Genomic DNA, 23425 nt, shown 5'->3' on the forward strand with positions numbered 1-23425 from the left:
CTAACTATTGGAAAAAATTTCACCATCATCTGCAGTCATATAAATCTTAATTCGTCGCTCCACTTGTAATCGTAATTTCACCGCTTTAAAAATCTAAAAAAAACAGAGCTCAGGCTTAAAAACAATTCAATTTTAAGCAGAACCAGTTTCTAATTAAACCGTGTGATCGAAACTTACTAAGCGCTAAGCTATCTTTACTGGCTTATGCGATTTCCAGCACTCCTAGTTTATTTAAAACAATACAGAGAAACCATGTCTCAATTGCACCACGAAACAGTAATTCTTACGTTTAGGGCAGGGCCCGCAGAGCGGATTTTTGAGTGGGGGGTGGGGGGGAGGGGGGCTAAAGCAAACGTGTTAGCGTGAGACAACTAGGGAGGTCCGGGGACATGCTCCCCCAGGAAAAGTTTAAACTTAAGTCTTCTGAAATGGCTAGAAATGCATAAAAAACTGTCAACACTCATGTAAACTTTTAATGGTATCAGCTAAAATATGTTTTCTTTTCTTTTGAAGAAAGGAGTCAATGCTTCAGTCTGGCCTTAATTACATTTGACCAACACATCAGGCTGATGAGACAGAAATTTTCGACTTGTTTTCTTGTGAAAGCCAGCAGCTTGTGAAGACCCAGTTTCGTAGTTCGTGTTTCCGTAAATAGTATGTGCTTCTTTATTCGTTATGACAGCGGGACTGAATGATCCAAGATGACCATAGCTGTACATAATTATCCGTTTCAAATATTTACACGTGAAGGCGATAAGTAGCTTTCATAATGAATGCCTTTATGCAAAACCCCCCTGGAACTTAATTATCCAGTGATGAAACTTTATCTTCGTAAAACATCGATCCAAGAACGAAAGAAAACAGAAACAACGGCTGAAATTCCATTATTTCACGGTTGAAATCTAGTCGTCCGTTCAGCAGCAAAACTAACGAAAAACTATCTGAAGTCGGAGAAAACCTTAATATACCCCAGCCCCTCCCCCTCCGCGGTCCCTGTAAGAGTTCATTCTTGCAGCTTAAATCTAGGAATTGTTTTTTTTTTTTTTTGGCTTGGTTTTCTTTTGAAATTTGCTTCTTTTCTTGCTATTCCTATCCTCTAGAAGTTAAATTTCTGAAATAAATGTCGTTGATCACCAAATATTAAGCTCTTATAAATAGAGAAAAGAAAATAACAGTTTCAGAATGAGGCATATGAGTGTATGCCGGTAGTAAAGAAAGACTTTTTTCTACACACTTATTGTATTGAATTTTTAAGATACAAATTTTCTCTTTCTCTGCCAGATTGCTTATCAATGTTCTGAGTAAGCAGCAAAGAAGAAGAAAAACATGACTAAAGTATAAGATTCAATCTACAACATTGCTTTTCAGCACAAACTTTTCCTGGAAAAAAAATGCTAACACAATTTGGTCAAGTAAATAATTTGCAATTTTATAGAGAGTCCACGGTATTCCCTATCTAAAAACAATTCTAACAAAATCACATGATACTCAAAATTAACAAGCTATTTACAGTCTCTTGTACGAGTTTCTTGTCATCGTTTTCTTCTCAGACGATTTCTTAATCATGTAAGCCGTCACAAATGGTCCTGCGGTCTTTTCTTCATTTATCACAGATTTGCGTTCAGCAGCTATAAACCAAAAACATCAGGAAGGCAAACTTCAATAACAACGACAAATGTAAAAAAAATATATTATGGTAAATCTCAAGTAAATATTATGGACAACAACAGATGTCTGAAATAATTATGCAAGATGGTGTTGTAGTGACCGAATTTTTTTTTCTAATTTTTTGTGTTTTCTTTTTCTTTTTCCTTCTTTCTTTCTGTTTTTTTTTTTTTTTTTGGCCTCTGTAAAGGAGGAACATAGTTTCTAAATCAACTTCAAAACCTTTAAGACATATAACGGGGAAGGGATCTCTCCTCTTTTTTTTAAGAAGTTAAAGGAGATTAGCTACAATAGCTTTAATGAGAGCGAGTAAATTCTTTTATTTCAAACCTTGATCAATCTACTCACAGAGCAAATCAGCTACTCTTCTCCGCCCAATTCTAGTGTGACGTCATCACCAATGAGTACAAAGGGAGCCCAGTAATCTGCTGCACTAAACTCGTCAGATTCTCTCATGGATTTCATGGCTTGGTTCAGAGCTGCACTGGCACTTTCACCTTTCATTAAGTGCTGATAGAATCTTTTCATGAACTCCATAGTAGCCTCGTCATCAATCGCCCACAATGATACCAGAACAGAGCGAGCACCAGCACCCAAAAATGCCCGTGCGATGCCAACCACACCCTCAGCCTTAATCTCCCCACGGGCACTATGACAGCAACTCAGCACAACCAACCTTGCTCGCATATGAACATTCAGTATATCTTTCATTGTTAAAAGGAAGTCTTCCTCAATAGGAGTCCCTGATACCGGTGAAGGATTTGGTGCTAAGAGAATTTCTCCTGTTTCCATTCGCCCATGTGCTGCAATGTGCACCAAAGCAACCGAGGAGAGTCGTTTCAATACTTCATTCTTCGTGGCATGCTCTCCAATAAGCGGCGTAGTGTGAAGTATTCGCCCAATCATCTGCGCTTCTTTTCGTGCGAATGGCAGCTGCGGCCACTTTGTCCTCTCAAAAGTAACCTTTTCGATCCAAGGATCACCCACGATCAGCGCCCCACTATTAATGTGGTAATCATCGGGACAATCTGCTATCAATTTCAAACTCGTCAGCGATGGAATCACGCGGATTCTGAAAGATTCGCAGAGGTATTTGGAATCTGAGTCCATGAATGCAGCGAAAGGAGCCAAACACAGTGGACCCTCGGGAACGAATATTACTTCCTTTTCAAGTAACAAATCTTGTATAGGACTAACGATGGTCTCATATAGTAAACTTAAGGCAGTATTCCGGGAACTGGAGGATTGATTTTGCTTCTTTCCGGGAGGGGATCTCGCATTTGAGAGATTGTCATCTTTTGCCATGTCCAGTGAACGATCCTCACATTTGACAAAAGCTCTTCCACGAATTTTCTTCAGTGTGGTATCCAAGAAATCCTCGGCATCAACTTGGCCATCGGGGATCTGTTTCACTCTTAGCTGTACAACGTTTCCTTTCTGTAAAACCCAAAATACTACTTTCTGGTCCCAGAGGGCTATAAAAACTGTATTGGAAGGATGATAACTGTAAATGTGAGTTTTGGTTTTTATTTCTGTGCGAGATTCGGCTCGGGTGTTTTTGGATGCATACTTGAACTCCATGAGATCATTCAGAGCCTGTGCGCGTCCCTCCTCAGCAGATAAGAGTGCCTCCACAACCTTACCTTGCACTAAAAACAAACGCCATAAATTAGCATATACGTTTTGGTGCAAATGGCGCAAGCTCACCTTCCAGTCATCATTAAACGCAAGATCGCGCCTTACATCATTTAACGTCTTTATACAGTGTAGATGGCATTCTTCAGCTTGGCATAAAGAACCAATTGAGTGAAAGGCAACTCCAAGGTTACTAAACGCTTTGCTCATTAAGACTCTGTCTCCCATTTGTTTTGCGATTTCTAGGCTACGTTCATGGTAGTGTATGGCTTTTTGGAAATCTCCGAGTTTCTGATAATATATGCCTAGATTACAATACGTCCTTCCTTCATTTGAGACGTCTCCCACTTTTCTTGCGATTTCTAGGCAACGTTCATGGTAGTGTATGGAGTTTTGGAGATCTCCTAGTCCAAGATAATCGCTTCCTAGATTACCATACGCCGTTCCTTCAGTTGAGACGTTTCCCACCTTTCTTGCGATTTCTAGGCAACGTTCATGGTAGTGTATGGCTTTTTGGAAATCTCCGAGTCTCTTATAAGCGTTGCCTAGATCACCATACACCATTCCTTCAACTGAGATGTCTCCCACTTTTCTTGCCATTTTTAGGCTGAGGTCATGGTAGTGTACGGCTTTTTTGAAATCTCCGAGTCTCTCATAATCGTTGCCAAGATTACAATACGCCCTTCCTTCACTTGAGACGTCCCCTACTCTTCTTGCGATTTCTAGGCAAAGGTCATGGTAGTGGATGGCTTTTTTGAAATCTCCGAGTTCCTGATAAGCATTGCCTAGATTGTCATACGCGATTGTTTCACCTGGGACGTCTTCCACTTGTTTTGCGATTTCTAGGCAAAGTTCATTGTAGTGAACGGCTTTTTGGATATCTCCGAGTCCAAGATAATCGCTGCCTGGATTACCATACGCCGTTCCTTCAGTTAAGACGTCTCCTACTTTTCTTACGAATTCTAGGCAAAGGTCATGGTAGTGAATGGCTTTTTTGAAATCTCCGAGTCCACGATAAGCGTTGCCTAGATTACCGTACGCCTTTCCTTCAATTGAGACGTCTCCCGCTTTTCTTGCGATTTCTAGGCAAAGGTTATCGTAGTGGATGGCTTTTTTGAAATCTCCGAGTCCATCATAAGCGTTGCCTAGATTACAATACGCCTCTCCTTCAAGTAAGACGTCTCCCACTTTTCTTGCGATTTCTAAGCAAAGATCATAGTAGTGAATGGCTTTTTTGAAATCTCCAAGTCCCTGAAAAGCGTTGCCTAGATTACAGTACGCCTTGCCTTCAATTGAGACGTCTCCCACTTTTCTTGCGATTTCTAGGCAACGTTCATGGTAGTGTATTGCTTTTTGGAAATCTCCGAGTCTCTGATAAGCGTTTCCTAGATTACCATACGCCTTTCCTTCAACTAAGACGTCTCCCACTTTTCTTGCGATTTCTAGGCAAAGGTCATGGTAGTGAATGGCTTTTTTAGAATCTCCGAGTCCAAGATAAGCGCTGCCTAGATTAAAGGACGCCATTCCTTCAATTGAGACATCTCCCACTTTTCTTGCGATTTCTAGGCAACGTTCATGGTAGTGTGTGGCTTTTTTTAAATCCCCTTGACTGTAATAAACGTTCCCAAGATGACAAAGAATCTCCACTTCTTGTAATTTGTCTCCCGTTTCCTTTGCAATTTTAAGTTCACGTTCATAGTATTGCAGTGTTGCTTGGAGATTCCCGGGAATGTTATTAGCAGAGGTCCAACTTTTTCTACAGCTGTTGTTGGCAGCTCTGCCTTTTTCCTGTCAAACATAAACATAACTGTTTTATTTATTTATTTATTTATTTATTTATTTATTTTTTTAATTTTATTCAACTAGCGGAATAAATGGAAATCGAAAAAGTTGCTTGCTGATTATGGGTGTTAGCCTTGCTGTTGAAATTGGTTCCTGACTGTCAAATGTTACACAGCGTAATTTATTTTGAATCTACTTAATTGATTTTCGACTTTAAGAAACGAGTACACTTTTACAAAGAATTTTAATAATCTTAATTGCCATCATCATCATCATCATCATCATGATGGTCACTGCCGTTATACATCAACAATACAAGGCGGGCAGGAAAACCAGTGATTCATCTTCTTTTATATTATGTATATAGAGAAAAGTAGCTCTCAAATGAAAACAAACGAAATATCACAGGACGAAATGATAGTTTTACTTATCGTTAAGTAAAAACTTAAAGGTCAATTTTTTAAAAATAAGTACTAGTGAGCAGCACACAGCAACGAATCTTGTTAACTTGTTTTATTATCCGACAGGTTTCGTGTGATAACTACACACTTCGTCAGGGATAGAACAAGATAGTTTGGGGAACTTATTTTATACCTAAATTTTACAGTACAAATGACGTTCCACTAGGGTGTGAACAGCAAAAGCAACCACAGACATACGTGCAGGATGTTACAAAAATCCTGCCGCTAGGTGTGTAATGCATAATTTTGGGGCTCACGGATTTAACGTTAAATCCCAGACATACGTGCAGGATATGTCAAAAATCCTGCCGCTAGGTGTGTTGGGGCTCACGGATTTAACGTTAAATCCGTGAGCCCCAAAATTATACATTACACACCTAGTGGGTGTTTTTGCTGTTCACAACCTAGTGGAACGTCATTTGTACTGTAAAATTTAGATATAAAATAAGTTCCCCAAACTATCTTGTTCAATCCCTGACGAAGTGTGTAGTTATCACACGAAACCGGTCGGATAATAAAACAAGTTAACAAGATTCGTTGCTGTTTGCTGCTCACTAGTACTTATTTTTAAAAAGAAATTTACAGTGCAATTAAAGGTTATGGGAAGTGTTCTTCAAGTGTGCTTTACTTAATCTATAATCATGCTTAAAGAGGTCATTTCGTCCTGTGATAGACAATGACACACTAAAATTTTCCAATTTTAAAGGTGGGACCAAGTTTCAACAGAGGTTAATGAGGAGATCTTTTCTGAAGTGGGGAATTATGTTCCAAGTAACTGCATTGCAAGTTTGCGTTTTTTCTTTTATATTTTCCTTTTACCATTCTTATTATTCTTCTTTCTTAGTTAAACGAGGCGAACATTTCACTCCTTGAGACAAAATTACCACTTTATGATGACGGATATATATTTTAATTATTTTGAAATCTATTTTACTCTGGGCGGAGGGCAAAGCGACGGAACGTAATGCGGAGAATGTTTTGTTTCAACAAGCCATCATTGTATAACCTAGATTTCATTCAATTTGGCTTTGTTTCGCGATACATGCTGTTTTTTGTTTGTTTGTTTGTTGTTGTTGTTGTTGTTTTTTTTTTCAGATAGTAAAGAAACTATTGTTAACCACAAAAGAAATCCTTTGTGGAGACGGATACAGGTCCGAGTTGTACAAAAAGAACATTAACTTTTTACGTTCTTAGCTGTAGCCAGGACGGCAAAATGTTCAATTCCTAACTTTTCAAAAGAAACTTATTAACATAAAGTTATTGAAACGATAAAAGCCAAGGATACAGAAGAGAAAAAAATCAAACTTTCCTTTGTTGCTTAGAAAAAAAGGTTTTAAGACGAAAACATACAACTACGCGCCTTCTTTTGATTCTTCCACACTTGAACGCTGGCTCATCGGTTCCTTTGGTTTTTTCCAACACCATCGCCTGGTATTTTGAATTGTTTCTCTTCATGAATACCATTACACGCAAACCATATATCAGCACTAATAAGATCATTGTTGATTGTTTCTTCAACTTTGGAGAGTTCATTATTATTTTAAGTGTGTTGGTTATTTTCCAAAAAACGTCAAGGGAAAAAGCGTTGGTTACTGTTCAAAGTGTGAAGTATAATGCAATAAGTTTTTTTTAGAAATGCAGAGAGTTATTAAATTTCTTATTTCTTAAGTACTGACAGAAATACATGTAACTAACTTTAGCACTGTTTGTGAACTTTGTACAGAAGTGAAGTTGTCTCAAATTTGCATGTCTGTCACATTTTCTAATGGATGTAATTAAATGTTGAGTAAATGAGTTATTTTCTTGCTTTGCACAAACACAAAATTTAATTTTGTATGCATATAAATCCATTTTTTCTTGGAGCAAATGTGCGTTCTTAATCACATTTGCATTTGTTTCTCACATTTGCTACAGTGTGCAGTGTTGAGTAAAAACTGTAAATTTCGTTCAAACGTGAGGTTTGATTTATGTGCAAATGTGATCAAACTGAAGCAAATACGTTTTACCTCATTTGTCCACCACGTAAATCCATTTTCCTTGGAGCAAACGTGTGTTCTTACTCATATTTACCGGCTTTTGTTTGCTTGCAAATGTCGTGCAAACATGAGATTTGATTTATGCGCAAATATGACCAAAGTTAAGCAAACGTGATATTTTACCACATTTGCTCACCACGTTAATCCATTTTCCTCGGAGCAAATGTGTGGTGTTACTCATATTTACCGGCTTTTCTTTGCCTGTAAATGTCGTGCAAACATGATATTTGATTTTTGCTAAATATGACCAAAGTTAAGCAAACATGATCTTTTACCACATTTGCTCACCACGTAAATCCATTTTCCTAGGAGCAAATGTATCGTGTTACTCATATTTACCGTAGAGGTAAAGTTGTTTTGAATGTGTACTTCCTCTTGCACATTTGCAACGGTGTGTGAATATTGCGTAAATGCGGTATTTACCATGTTTGCTTTGCTTGTAAATGTCTTGCAAAAACGTTATTTGATTTGTGTGCAAATATGGCCAAAGTCAAGCAAACACACTGTTTTATCGCATATTTGCTACCCATGTAAATCTGTTTTCTTGGAGCAAAAGTGTGTATTATCTTCACATTTATTGTAAAAGTAAAGTTGTTTCAAATGTGTTCATCTTTCTCACTTTTGCAACGGTGTGTAAATATAGTGTAAATGCTTTAAACGCAAATCTCGTTCAAACATGAAGTTTGGTTTTTGAGCAAATATGACCAAATTTGATCAAATATGGTATTTACTTCACATTTGCTACCGTTTTGCTACTTTTGCAAATCCCTTTTTTGGTGCAGTGTTAAGCCGGTCATTACGAAGATTTAATATAGACTGTGATTTTTGTTTCTTATAGAGTTTGTTAGTTCTTGTTAAATTCATGTTTAAAGTTGTACTAAATTTAAGCCTCGACATAAAGTAACCCTCACGGTGATTCTCTCTGATGAGGTAAAACTCCTTTGAAACTCGTAAAACGTAAAGTGTCCGATCAAGCAGATTCTGGTTTTAGTATAACTATTAGTACGTGAAAGTCTTGCAACACACAAAAAATAAGCCAAATCTATTTTTCAAGTCTGAGCCACCAGAACGTCCTTACGGAGACTTTCTCTTAACTCAATCAAGACTCCATTAAAGGTGTATGAACATCGCTTTTGATACTTTTGCTATAAACATGAATACACAAAAGATGGTGATATTTAGCACTGCAATACAATTACCACACACCCCTTTTGAAATGGCGCTGATATCTCCGAACTTTAAATTTCAGAAAAATACTAAACAACTTTAACCAAATTCTGTACGCATTGTTAATAACACACTTTACAAAGACACAAACTCCAAATTTTCCTATTCCGCCGTTTCCACTTATACTGATAAGAATTATTGCTAGTTTTATTGAGTTAAGAAACGCCGACAGACCCAGCAGTTAGAAATTTTGATCACCCGATCGTTTTCAATAGATTGTGAACATCGTTCTCAACTTTGTCTGGATGCTGAACATATTTGTATAGGCTACATTTAGTGAGTCAACCAAAACTTCTTAATTCAACATGTTTCCTTACTGATTTTAAATTGAGTATCGAAAATAATTTCCTTTTGCTTTACTGCCTTCTTTGAATGGTTGACAAAGTTCCGCCATTTTTTCAACCAATGGAAGCGAAACCAAAACCAATCGTAACTTGTTCGCATACGTTTTCCCACGCTCGGTGCTGGTTTCATGTATTTGCTTCGAATTCTGATTGGTCCATTGTGCTGTTGTGATTAGCCAGAGTAAGTGCTTTTGTTTTGGTTTTACAACATTTAATCCTCTCAACTGTTCCATAAGCGTCGCTAATTACATTTGATTTCAATAATCAGTGATCACTCAATAAAACTAAAATTGTTGTTTATCAAACTTACTGTTTGCGTTTCTGACAGATCCTTCGCTGCCTCTTCACCAGTAGCTTGCAGCTTGTTTTGCTCGCTCACCGACCTGCTCCTTAATTCCAACAACTTCTGATTGTTGCTGTCAATCTTGCATTAGTCAAGATTTCCAATACGTGAAAAACAAATGCTATAAAGGATTTTTGAATAGTTAGTGGTCATTATCTAGATTAAACCATATAGTCTGACACTGACTTCCAAAGTGTCATTTAAGAGGCTCGGTGTGCCAAGCTTTGTTTTCACCTAACACGTTTCGCTCTTTCATTTAAGACAAGAATAAAACTTCAAAGACGTATAGAGAAGTGCAAAAGAATGTTTTAAACTGCGACTTGATAAAATGGTTTTAAAATTAAGAGAATCACTTGTAAATGTCAAAATATCAATTTCCTCGTTGTCAGTATTTGGATCCCTCTAGGTCCTCCACTGCTCCAAAGAAAGTAATCGATATAGTAAACGACGTCAAAATCCACTTATTTCTGTTAGATAAGTTGATCCTTGCCAGTAGTCAAGTTTCTGCTATTGCCCGTTCATGTTTTCAAATGCAAACTGGGGATGAGTTTTGAAATTTTTATTTAATCAGAAATTGGAGTCCATCAAAGGAAAGATCACATTAAAATTATTTAGTTTATGTGATCTCTCTGGCGATGAGGTTCATTTTTTTTTACGACGCAATTTGAACAATATTAAACTACAGCCCAGTCCCTTTATGAACTTCGGAACGGGTAATTGTAAAGTTAATTTGAAAAGGATACTGCTAATCCCTTATCACACCACGTGACGGCTTCCTCAAACTGATTCAGCTGAACACAGGCACTTGCTCCTAATAACACAAAATTATAACAGTTTAGCATTTTACTTCACTCATGTTAGATCAGTATCATACCTCCACGAATTGGTTATAAATTAAGTTAACTACTTTGCAAAACTAGCCTTTCTTTGTAATATACATACAAAATCACACATAAGAAAAGTTGGTTGCCTTCCCAAGTATGGCCAGTCAACAGACTTAACAACTGAGTCAGCGAACATAACCTGATTATAGTTTCATTAATGCTCGTCTAATTGAGATTTTACTGAAGGGTTTTTACCTCCACGAATCAGTTCTAAAATACGATAAGTACTGTAGCAAAACTTTCTCTTTCTTGAGGACAAACACACAAAAACTGGTTGCTGCAGAAATCTCTGCAATCAGCAGACTTTGCAAATATTTTAACTGATTATTGTTTCATCATTGTTTTCTTATTGCTGTTAAATATTAACTGTAGATTTTTTGCTTAAACACTTTTTTAAAAGCCGGAGAAGTTCTAGGTCTTCCTTTCCTTCTTTTTGCCTTTGGTGACATTTCCTCGAGGCTAGATGACAAGTTACAATGTTTAAATGTACATTTATTATGAACAACAGACGTTTTTAAAATACGCAAAGGATATTAAATTAAATATAAAGCATGCCTCCAGCTGTCACAACGTCAATTTCTCATACTTTCGCTTAAGTCACTCTTTACCTCTAACAATCGCTTTGACATAAGACGGTTGTAAGTCCGTGGCAGCCTTTGCATCACTAAGTGAATCATGAAAGTTACCTGCGCGAAAAGCAATGAAAAGAAACATACGGTGTTGTTAAGCGCATGATGAACGTAAATTTATGGGAACACATTAATTTGACAACGTTCTGAAAACCTAAAAATTTCTCACCCAAAATAAAACGCGCTGTTGCTCTGTTGCTGTAAAGTTTGGCATTCAGTTCTTCATTCTTGCTGTTCACTTTGATTCCTTTGGTGTAAAGCAATATGGCATTGCTGAAATCTTTCTTTCTGAATTCATCATTGCCCTCATCCTTGAAGAGCTCTGCTTTTGCTAAAATGAAGGAAATTAAAAGGTATCTTGCATTCAGTTCTGAATAAAGTTGCAAAACTTGCCTTCATTAGAAGCTGCTGCTAGAGGTTTTCCACCAAAGGTGCTACTATTGCAGTTTCGATGATTTTTTTTCTTCTCAATTATACGATTTTGTCGTATCGTAGGTCATTCAAAGAAACATTCCAAGGTACTTTTCTTCCTTAATTTCGGGCAATCTTATTGGCTCTCTTCGGGGATTTTTTAGTTATTGGGGCCATATTTCCGAAGCCCTCACAAACTAGGTTTTATTGCCAACATCAATGACGGCCCAGAGATGGGATGGGGTCATAATGTTTTCCAATCAGACAGACTGACGATATACCGACCTCAATCCACCCCCCTCCCCCCTCCCATTTCAACAGAATAGCATGAAAACTCCTTAAAAACTTTTTCGTCTTAGACCTTCAGTTTCCCAATAAATCTGTCTTAAGCTCCTTGACCATAAGTGACAATTAATATCAATACTAAAACTTTGTACCTCTTAAAGTTGTTTCATCATTAGTATTCAGTGTTTTCTCAGTAGCAGTTGTGATGTCAGATTCATTTGCATTGTCCTCTGCGCCTGCATCCTGTAGCTTGTTCTGTTTATTTACAGACCGGTTCCTTAAGTCCAACAACGTCTGATTGTTCTTGTCAATCTTACATGAGTCAAGACTTCCACAATAGTTGTAAAAATATCAATAGTTGATAAAACCGAAAAACCCAAGAAAAATATCATATGGGTGAGGTGTCTTAACTTCTTGCCCGTTTGTTTGCTTGGTTTCTTCTTCGAGAATTTAAGAGAAACAGAAACATTGAAATATTCATGAAAAAACAAAGGAATCATTTTTTCTGATAAGTCTTGCATAAGATGGCACCTAAAATCACGAATGAAGGAAAATAATAAATTAAGTTTGAATTAGACCAATATTCAGTACGTTCTAGCATCTGTAATAAAGGATACTGCTAATCCTTTTTCACACCACGTGATGGCTTCCTCAAACTGATTCAACTGAACGCAGGCACTTGCTCCTAATAAAACAGAATAATATCAGTTTGGTATTATTTTCTCTTAAAAAAAGGATGGCTCGTACAATATATATTACTAACGGACTCTTCTAAGGACACCCAAGGCAAGGCCACCTTTGGTGTGTTATCACGGGTATGCTAGCTTAGCCGCAAAAGACTTCAAAGACTTTTTCGAAGTCACGAAATACTAACATTTTGCATAACACCCATACTGAAGAGGAATTTTAAACTTTATGACGAGTAACTTAATCTGCTAAAAGAGCAAAGTAAATTTTCAGCACACGTAGCATTTAGCGGTGTTTAAGATTTAAAATTTGCAACAGCACACTCAACTAGCTACCGCAGCCTCGGTAAAACGAGATGTAATTGTTTTAGAAACCTTACCTCTCACGATCGCTTTCACCAATGATGGCTGTAAGTCAGTAGCAACCTTAGCATCATTCAGCGAATCATTATAATTTCCTGAAGAAGAAAAGAGCGGAGACGTTTCAATGCAAAGTGCTCTTTAAATTTGCGACATTTAAATATCTTAGTTAGGCAAAGCCTAAACAATTAGAAAATTCTAACCTAAACAAAAATAGGCCTCCGCCCTGTTGCTGTACAGTTCGGCCCTCAGCTCTTCATCCTTGCAGTTCACTTGAATTCCTTCCGTGTAGAAGTGAATTGCGTTGGTGAAATCATCCTCTCGGTGTCTCTCATTACCTTCAGTGTTGTAAACCTCTGCTATGGCTAAAAGAAGGCAAATGAAAAGTGTTATTCATCGCATGGGATAGGGAAGCGAGTTGGGGTGAGGAAGGCTTGCACGAAGCATAGTGAAAGTGTTGAATTGTTGTAATTTTGTGTAAATAAGTGAGGTATGGGGAGGGAAAGTGGAGCTTATTCCCCTCTCCGATAAAAAAAAATGAGCCGTCGTGTACTAGTGGGGATTGAGGGATCGCTTTGAACAAGAGACTATGAGGTAAGAGAGCGAATCCCTGTGCCCCATGATAATTATTTTCAATCTTTTTTTAGTTCGCGCCATGCTATTTTGGGAAATTATAATCCGCCATTGAGTTTAAAATTAAATGACGTCACTCTAACTGACCAATAAGATGTCGACATTAAAATAGCAACGCAAACAAAAATAGATTGAAAAAAAATTTCACAGGAAGAGTGGCATGTATGGGGGATTCGCTCTCTTACCTCATAGTCTCTTGCTTTGAAGAAAATGTGGAACTCTTAAAAAAAAACCCGGCATTTGCAGATGAATAATATAGAAAAAAGCGAGGCTGAATTTTCGGTCAGGGAAATATACTTTGCCAATATTTCGAAAGGAACGGTCTTTCTTCTTCAGGGTGTCTGAAAACTGACTCTATGGCAAAATACGTTGCGATTTAAAACACTCGTCTGTGACCTGCAAGAAAAACGCTGTTTAAAAAAGGAGATTAAACAAGGGGTAAACAAAGGAAATGTCGAAAAAATCGTTTGTTGGTCCGTGCGCAATGTCTATACCTAATTAATGTTCCTCCACCCGAACGAAACCACAATCCCTCACTCGTAGCAATCTACCCATAGGTCTTTGAGTGTGGAACAGTCAGATTAGAGTGTCTGTAATTCCTGGTTGAGTAGAGACTTAAAACACGCAAAGGAAAGAAAGTTTTTGCATCATCGCTTTAGCTAGAAAAGTCCACGCAAATACCTTGAAATAATTTTTCATATAACATATTGTTTTTCAAAATGGAGTTTTTTAGCCAAGATGACTCACAGCAAAATGAAAAGAACAATTGCTATTGATATTAAAAATTTATTTCATTTAAATGAAAAATACTGACAAAATATAAAAACCCATCGTTTTGGCTAAAATTCTGGCCTTTTTCGACACCCACTGCCCAATATACGCCTGCACTTCAGGCGGTCCAGGAAGGATTAATACTGAGGCTGTTCTCTACAGTCTTCTGAAAAAAGAAGGAACATATTTCTTCTCACCTCTTAAGGTGACGTCATCAAAATCCAGCGTTTCCGCACCAGCTGGTGTGTCGTCACTTTCACTTGCAGCTTTGGTTGAACTTCTCGCCATAAATGTTGCAAGTGTCCTCCTCAAAATGCTATGGAGCGAATTTTTGCACGTTCGTTTAGTTTGCAAGTTAATGTTGTTGAAGCGAGGAAATATAAGTGGACAAAAGAGGGGAAAGTCCCCCATTTTTTATCTCAGCCCCTCACCCTCCCCGATTAGGCAAGCTACGCAGCTATTAGCTCAGATAGCAAAATTAGCACAATTTGGTGAGATATTCATCTTCAGTCCGTCTAAACGCTTTGTTGTTATCTTTTTCCTCGATCTGTTAGATTACTTAAGTTATTACAGCCCTACACTGAAAAGCGAGCTTCAAAAAGAAAATACCGCAACTCTTTCTTTATTCACAGAAACCGAAATAAATTATCACCTTATAGGACGTCAATAAAAAGATTAACTACAAACACGAATCATGCGGGACGGACAAGAAACCTTAGGATTGACTGGTTCTTTTCTAAAGTGTTGAATTACACTCAAGCGTTTTCTTGTTTTGAAACAATATTAATTGCCGAAACAAGATAATCAGTGTGTTTGCCTCGACAAACTTCTCATTGAAAAATGGAAATTCAAAAGCGTGGTAATGACTATATTTTCATTCCAAGACACCGAAGTCTTTATTAGGAGTTATTTTACGACGTCATAGGTAAAAATATACTTTTAATTAATAATGCGAGTCCTGGAAACTCAACACATCGCCCAGGCTGGATCTGGTGTTGTAAAAGGCAGAGATACATGCCACGGAATTCCTGTTATCAGAATATTCGGCTTATTCGCAAATCCGTTTTTGGTCAAATCAAACAAAACCTAACTCGTGTAACGAACACGACATTTAACCCGGCCGGTCCAGAAAATTTCAAGACAGATTCAAATAAACCTGGTTTGCTTTCAAGGCATTTTGTTTCGCTCAAACTGTAGAATTAGCATCAATCATTTGCATGCGAGTTTCTCGGTACGGCAGAGTTCAATTTACAGTACATGTACATAAATATGCTTTTAGACAAATAAACGACAGCAATGTTTCTTTTTCACATTACATTTGCTTGATCAAACTTACAACCCAGGAAACTAAATTCAACGAATTTCCATTTGCGCACAGTTTTAGATAAAATAACTTGAGCAATTTAGTAAGATTGCCATCTTCAGTCGCAATCAGAGAAGAAAAACGTCAAGTATGTCAAGCCGCGTTTTACTACCCTTCTTAATCTTTAACTGTAAAGTACGCTAGACAGTCCACATACAAAGCCGCATAGTTTTATATTTATACTTCGCGGAAACTTCAAGTGTCTTAACAATGTATTGCGGATGATGAATTCTGTGTGACTTGCTTCGAAGCATGTCAGTTAATCTTTATTCCGAAAACAGTTCAACCACAAGATAAATAATTCCGACGCTTGACATCGTAAAACACGATTGATTTGTTTCGGTTTCTTGCATGGAAATTGAAAGCCCCGGGTAACATTTCATGAAAAAATCCAATTTTTCTTAAAAATATTCTCCGCTCGTGCAAATGCCCTTTATGATTTATATTATTTTATTAAAAACTGGATTATTGTATAATGCAATTTAAGGAATTTGATTGGCTTAGCTGCCATTGTATATGAGCCATTATACCATACCCGAGAAATAGCAACCATTAAACCATTAAACATTAAACCATTAAACTGTCGTAAAGAGAAGTTAGCAAGATCATATCTAGAAATGTTTCTTGAGTGTTTTGAAAAAACAATTATTCCACTTGTGCTTGTTGGATATGCAATGATTATAGCCAACTCGGCGCTTAAAGAGTCTCGTTGGCTATTTATCATCTCATATCCAACGCGCGCTCGTGGAATAATTAAGAAAAAAATCTCCCAACTCTTGGTGTAACATGCATGGCGAACATCGTGTTTAGGCAATTTATAAAATACTTTACACGTTTTTATCGAGCTTCATCTCCATTCGGTAACCAGTCAGACAAAGAGAAACACAAGACTTCAAAAATCCACCTACCGCTAAAAAGATACTAAACCGAGTTTGTCTAATTGGGTTGTTTATGTTCATTCGCTCAATTCAAAACTGGTAAATTACGTGAACCATACAGTTCACACGCAAAACATGATTTTAAAGTTGTGCTTACCTCAGACCGTGGGTGTCTTGATACTGTTCTCTTATGTTTGATGAGTTTTCAGTGATTTGCTTCGACGAATCTCACATTGGAAAGTGAACCTCAAAATCACGGAACTCTATCTTCACTCCAAGAAACTGAAATTTGTTTGTCAGATGTTCCAACGTCATACGTTAAAAATACACTTTGACAAGGTTCCTGTGGAGCAGAAATGGAAACTGGAGAAATATTCCATTGTTATATATGTTAAAGGTTTTTGCTCGGGCTATTTAGAGAATTTATCAATATACTTCATTTATTAACTCGTTGGGAAAATGAAGCAGAAACAAAATTAGTTCTAACAAATAATAGAAATCTCGAGCTCATAATCTAATTGTTAAATGTTAAACAAAATCAAACCATGGTGTTGAATTTTTTATTAGCTCCAGCTCCAGCTGAAAAATAATGATCAACGTCGGGCTACTGATACAGAGTTCATGCGATTTACTTCTTCGAGAAATAATCAGTTAATACGGCCTGGCGCTTTACTTTCGATTGTCCTTGAAAGTTTTCTAAGCCGAAGGAGCAAAGCTTTATGAAGATACAATACACTGTAGTAAAATGTACCCTAAACCAGCGAAACCAATATTAGAACTGGACTGACACGTTTTGTGTAATGCAAGAAAAGACCTAAAGAATTCACGGCTGCTTCAAAATAAATTTAATGTTTTGGAATACAGTACTGATTGTTTTCACCTGTCACGTCTTGACAAACATGGTTCGAGTTTAATATCGAGGGTAAAATTATATAGAAAATGACCTGAAGGGAAGCGAAAATTGGTTCGAGTTAGCGGGAGGTTCGAGTTACCGAGGGTAAAATTACAGTAAATGTATAACGAAAATCCAGGGGAAATCGATTTTGGTTGAAGTTAGTGGGAGGTTCGAGTTAGCGAGGGTCCGAATTATCGGGAGTCGACTGTACTTTAGGTGTGTCAGTGGCTTCAAATTCTCTAATGGAAGGACAGAAGACATCGATCACGGGGGAATCCAACAAAGAACTTTTTTAAATCAAAATACTTAAAATGCAGTTCTACACGTCACAACTGATGTCTCCGCATACAAGCTTGGGGCTGGGCGCAGAAAAGACGCTGGCTAATTATAACGAACGTTGATTGATTCTTTTCGTTTAAGCGCAGTGTGAATGCTTCAAATTCTTTAAAGCGAGATGATAGGCAGTAGCGGGTAAATTGTGAGCCAAAATGGTGTTCTTTGTGAGGTCTTCGTGATAACGTGATAGCCACGACCTAAAGTGGAACATGCACAGCTCTGAACTAATTAGAAAATGTTCCTCTCGTCTCTACTTTTTACGTCAACTCAAGAGATCCGGAGTGGCACCAAGTGAACTGGTGTAATTCTATGTGACATGTATTAGGCCCGTCCTGGAATACGCAAGTCCTGTATTCCATCGTTCTCTACCAAACTACATTAGTGTAGATTTGGAACGGATCCAAAGAAGGGCATTCAGAATCATCTATCCTGACCTGTCATATAGTGTAGCACTAGAAACAGTTGGCCTACCGAAACTTCATGAGAGGAGAGAAAAGATTTCAATCGATCTGTTTGACGAGATCGTCTGTAACCCCACCCACAGTCTCCATAGCCTCCTCCCTCAAAGGAAGAGTTGTAAATATGCACTGAGACGCAAAAGTGATTTCACTCTCCCCCTATGTAAGACCGAGCGTTTGAAGAACAGTTTTATTTTTAGCCATGTCTATAAGATGTAGATATTTTCTCTTTTCCCCTTTGTTATTATATTTTAGCCATGTTTTTAAGATGTAGATAATTTTCTTTTTTCTCTTTGTTATTATTATCTCTTTGTAAATATCCCGTAATTCAGCTTATGGCTGCAATGGTGGTTATAATAAAGTATCTATCTAAGTCTCGCAAGGTCTTAATAAGGTGCTTCAAACAATTGACTATGCGAGCCGAGAGGGTCAGCCATTTAGACAGTCATCTTCCAGTTTTTCAGGCATAAAGGAAATAGAAGAACCCATTTTCCTTCCAAATTCCTTAGAATTTGGTGCAAATAGCCGATTTTGTTCAGTTTTAAGTCATGGGGGATCAGAAATTCTGAGTCCCTTAGAATCTGGTGTAAATAGCCGATTTTGTTCAGTTAAGCAACGGGGGATCAGAAATTCTGCCTCCGTTTAGCTTTAGGTATCTTTAGGGGGATCAGAAATTCTGAACCGTCTCGAGTTCTTAGTCCACAAATCTCTTCTATATTCGTTGAGAGAATAGTTAATTCCAAATATCTTATATCGCTCGAGGATTTTTGTACTTCCGAGCAAACAGAGCAATCGATACATATCATTTCTGTCATTTGAAGCATTAGTTTTAGACTCAGAGCAAACAATAAAAATCATTCTTGGAATAAAGTGGAGATTTTGCCATTCCGTGAAAACTGCGCCTTTCATTTTGGGCCGATTTTCCGCTCCTTTCCGAATTAATTTGACTGACTGCTACGTGCAAAACTATTTTTCAGACAAAGGTTTCTAATGTACCCTGAAAAATAAGTCATTTTCAGAGTATATCCCTGTGTTTACTCTGAATTTATCCAAATCGTCACGTCATATTTTAGTCTGGAACGCGTTTGTTGGTAGCATTCACCAAGATCATGAAATGTTTGGTAAAGAATCTCGAGGCCGCTAGTGCGTTTATTTATGCTTTATTTCAATTGTGTTCGAGCAAAATAACGCGGTCTCCTTAGACTCATCAAACATAAAATATATAAAGGATATTTCATGGCGGCGAGAAGATATGAATTTTATTTGCGAGTGGTAAAATATTGTTTTTAACACGAAAAAAGGAATAATATCTTTAAGCCCTTTAAGTTTCTTTTTATTATTTTGACAAATCTATCGCTCGCCACTTTTCCACTGTTTGCATAAACAACAGTGAATCATAGTGACACTATCGTTAACTCGTGGATATGGCGATGGAAGTGGCTATTGATGCCATGGGCTCAACTAAAAGGTGGCTTTAATTTATAATAGTTTGGAATGGTCTTTGAATTGTAATAGTGACGATGACTCTTAGGGCTCTCCACGCGTTTCCCCCCATGGAGGGTGGGTGGGGGAAGGAATGCGTCTATTTTTCTCTGACTACCTACAAATTGTTAAAACGGATTAGCAAGTAAGAAATTTATATTTTTTTTCTTTTTCGAAAACTTAATTCATTTCATAAACAAGGTAAGAGAAGTGCAAATACTTTTGTCGTAAACAGGGTCAGGGTTTGACAGCCTGGGCAGCAGATTTCCACTTAGACTTGAGTTAGCCTCCCAAAACTGAATTTGAGGTATTTGGGTAAAGGAGGAATCAAACAAGGAAGGCAAATTTTGGGTCTGTCCTTGGGGGAGGCGTCATCATTTTTTTTGTTTTTGTTTTTTGTTTTTTTTTGTTTTGTTTTGTTTTGTTTTTTTTGTTTTTGTTTTTGAGGATTCAAATGTTATGCAGCTGTTTGTGGTTGCCTCCTATCTTCCAATTTATCCTTGGGGTGGATGTTCCCAGTCCCTCACCTAATAAAAGACTTTTAATACTGGTTGTCCTATATGACCAGATATAAAGGTGAACAATTTTAATTCTGGACTTTTTTAAGGGCTGGATTACGGTAAACAGAATGTGTAGTTCCAAAAAATTATCCATTCCCCCTCCCTCCTCCCACGGAAGGGATTTGATTTTCCAGGGAGGAAGGTGGTCAGTTTGCCCAAACTAGTTTTCAGTGGGGGATGGGGGTGACCTAAGGGACATATTTCCAGAGGGGTTGGAAAAATTCGAGGCCTGCCGAGACTCTCGTTTAAATTCCGAGGCCGAGACTTTAACTAGTTTTTCAAACGTAGCCCTTCAAAAATCCGACCCGAGATCGCGTGATCTAGAAATCCGAGCGCGACACATCACTCCTATCCCTTACTTCGTTCAACCTCAAAGGGCTGGTAATCGTCCTCGAAGGATGATTCTGTTCTTCCACGATGTCGATGGAGTTGTAAGTGCATTTTTACAGTTTTAAGAAACAGAACTTTCCATCAACTTTATTTTCACTTCTTTGTTTTCGACTTACTCGACAACTGATCAATGGAAGGGGCAATGTTTTCTTCGTTATCAAAGCAAACACCTTGAGGGAAGAATTCTTAAGCATGTGGGGTGAAGTAAGACGGAAACACATTTCATTTGTAAATAATGTTGATCACTGCTGGAGTAGCTAGAGCCGAGTGTCTGATCGAAATGAAATGCCAAAAGATTTCGTAACGAACTGACTTTTTTGTATATTGCCGTTCCATTTTGATTTTGAACCAGAATTTCCGGATATTTTTGGTCGAATGGATCGGTTTGAGTCGAAGATTTTGCGTTTCAGGTCTAGATCACACAAGGCACAAGGCCCTATTTGTGAGGAGATTCAAATTATTTTCCTTACGTGTAAATGGCTTTCCGACAACTGTAGCATTTATTTTTTATCTTGGTCATTGGTTATATCAGTTTATTAAAAGCTTGCCACGTTTTTGTAAAAACACAATGAAAATAAATAAATAAATTCATGACGGGAAAAAAACTCATGAATTAAAAAGTTGAATTGTGACTTCACCAGATGAAAATATGCACACTAACTTTCACATGCTCATGTCCCTCAGTCGTAGTTCGCATAGCTTAATTACCAAAAGCAATTTCGATGCAATAAATGATTTCGCTGCGTAAGGTTAAGTAATCCATCAAACAACGGACAGGTACCGAACGGATAGCTAACGGCTCTGGATAACGGCGAGTTCACTGAAAGCCAAAGAAGGTTTAGATTCCCTGATTTAAATGAAAATCTACCGAACAAAATGAACATATCGGAGACGCGCAATTTTACCGTAATCACGGATATGCAAATTTGTTCAACCGATATTAATAGTACAAGTATTCCTAAACGGTGTTGAAAGGCAACTGTGATCCTCAATTCTCTTTAATTTGTTATTTCTTTAAGTGTGGCTTTTCTAAGGGGAAAAAAAGCAGAAAGTGAGGGATAATTACATCGGGGATTACAATGATTAACAATCATATTCCTGTAGCCCGACGCGACCCGCTTGCGGCAAAGAAAATTTCAATTATTTCGTCTTGAGCTTAGCGGAATTGTTTGTATGTGCCTGTAGTAAAAGGAAATTCAACAGATTGAATTCAACAATACATGAAAGGTCACAAACTTCTGTCTTCTCACCTACCGTCGATTCGACTTCGACATCAAGATTTACGCCTCGGTGAGTGGAGGCAATGCACAATCCCTCTTTATTGTATCAATCTGCATTTGTTGAGAATCTTTTGCTTCACCTTCGAAGAACACTATTTTGTCACTTCTTCAGACACTTGCTTCTAATGTTGGAGAATGCAGCGAGAATGCGCTCAAAGCACTAAAAAACAGCCATGCAATGGCGACCCCCATAATCTAACCTGCGATCGCAGACGTATTTCCGGCTGTCGCTTTTTTCCGACGTGCGATTGGCTATTATTCCACTTCCGGTTACACCGGAGTGAGTGACTCATTTGCATACAGAATGCCCCTAACACTCGTGAATGCTAAAGCATATCCACGAGTAAAAAGGGGGAAATGACGTCATCAATTGACAATACGCCACTCGGGTCCCGGATGTAGTTTCGTATGAGTTTTGCGAGTGGGGTATTTTCCTTTCAAAAATAATTCATAAGGCCATTGACCTATCAAATGGTCCATATCAAAAGGTTTGAAATATAGGGTCACCTTACTTTTTGTAAATGGCATGGGCTTTCGTATATTTATGACAAGATGACGTGACACATGGCACAAGTAAAACAGAATACAGTTTTAAAAGACGTACGTCGTGGAGGAGGAAATCTTGAGATTATCCTTATTTAGTACTGTATATTGTATATTGTGCATACTGTATATAGTGGTACTAACATTTAATATAGAGTAATGTATATATTGAGCGTCTTGTGTTCCAGCGATATTGTGCCAGCATTAACAGGGTGTATTGAAGTTAACGCTTTCAAATCGACAAGGCAAAACATTTGCAGATGAAAGTACCATCTGTCATTTAATTAAACCACAGATTGAGAACCAAATGCTATTTGCTATGGTTTACTATTTTCTTTACAGAATTGTAAATGAAGTATTTTCTTAAGCTCAATTTGACACGAGACAAAAGATTGAATAGGTAACAATACTGACATAAACTAACCACAACTACTCCCAAGCATATTTACTAAGGTTCATCTTTTGTTAAGTTGGGGACTGAAGGCTTCACTGCAAAGCTACGTCAACCATGCATTTCATACTGCATTTTGATTACAAAACTCTGGGTAGATGGAAAGAGTTATTTCAAAATATACAAAACATTTAACAATAACTACTCTTAATCGATATACAAAAGTGTGCTCAGAATAAAAGATAACAGGAACTAAGTTGCGATCCATGCACTTAACATGTTCTAGGGTCTGATATGACTAAATATTCCAGCACCAGTAGAACAATTCATCATTCCTTATCAAAGTAGTTCTTGTCTGACTAGTATTTCTACTATATTATTACTGGATGGATCGCTGAGCTTGGTCTCCACTTCCTCCGTTCTAAATTTATCATTCGTTTGATAGCGTAAGTTTGGCTTTTCGCCCAAAATGATGGTCTTCACCATTTCCGCAACTTCGATTCCACTTTGCGTTCTGCTAACGCAATAATCAAGCAACTTTCCCCTAGAGGTTCGTTCGAGGGTCAGAGTCTTTTCGTCAGCCAGCGGTATGTCGTACTTCTTCCCCCAAATGTCCGCATTTTCCCAAATTGGAGATTCCACGGGGCCTGGTTCCAGTAAAGAACACCTATGAAGAAAGAAACGATCCTGAAAACGA

At 37.7% G+C, this 23425-nt stretch overlaps 1 protein-coding gene across 2 annotated transcripts; it reads right to left on the reverse strand.

Annotated features, from left to right (window-relative positions):
- Positions 1-109: 109 nt before the first annotated feature.
- Positions 110-16664, reverse strand: LOC146465046 (uncharacterized). 2 transcript variants are annotated; one of them, XM_085128947.1, is made up of 12 exons: positions 16551-16664; positions 14350-14468; positions 12952-13113; positions 12769-12846; positions 12320-12387; positions 11855-12014; positions 11176-11337; positions 10986-11063; positions 10237-10304; positions 9461-9574; positions 2014-5088; positions 110-1628 (listed from the first exon to the last, which is right to left on the reverse strand). In XM_085128947.1, exons 2-11 carry the CDS (start codon positions 14438-14440, stop codon positions 2026-2028), a joined length of 4044 nt encoding a protein of 1347 aa, XP_084985073.1. In that variant the 5' UTR covers positions 14441-14468; positions 16551-16664; the 3' UTR covers positions 110-1628; positions 2014-2025. The 2 variants fall into 2 exon arrangements, with proteins under 2 accessions (XP_084985073.1, XP_084985074.1); XM_085128948.1 differs by lacking the exons at positions 10986-11063; positions 11176-11337; positions 11855-12014; positions 12320-12387.
- Positions 16665-23425: the final 6761 nt, after the last annotated feature.

This window comes from Pavona decussata, unplaced genomic scaffold (assembly GCF_977016875.1).
Source record: "Pavona decussata unplaced genomic scaffold, jaPavDecu1.1 SCAFFOLD_157, whole genome shotgun sequence".
In the NCBI taxonomy this organism is placed as follows: domain Eukaryota; kingdom Metazoa; phylum Cnidaria; class Anthozoa; order Scleractinia; family Agariciidae; genus Pavona; species Pavona decussata.

What these genes read in the sequence shown, in the direction of transcription:
- LOC146465046 (XM_085128947.1), bottom strand. Translation starts at nt 14,440, where the DNA reads ATGGCGAGAAGTTCAACCAAAGCTGCAAGTGAAAGTGACGACACACCA. An exon ending in TGATGACGTCACCTTAAGAG is followed by an intron (nt 13,114 to 14,349) that starts GTGAGAAGAAAT and finishes GCCTTCTTTTAG; the next exon opens with CCATAGCAGAGGTTTACAAC. An exon ending in TGATGAAACAACTTTAAGAG is followed by an intron (nt 11,338 to 11,854) that starts GTACAAAGTTTT and finishes CCTTCATTTTAG; the next exon opens with CAAAAGCAGAGCTCTTCAAG.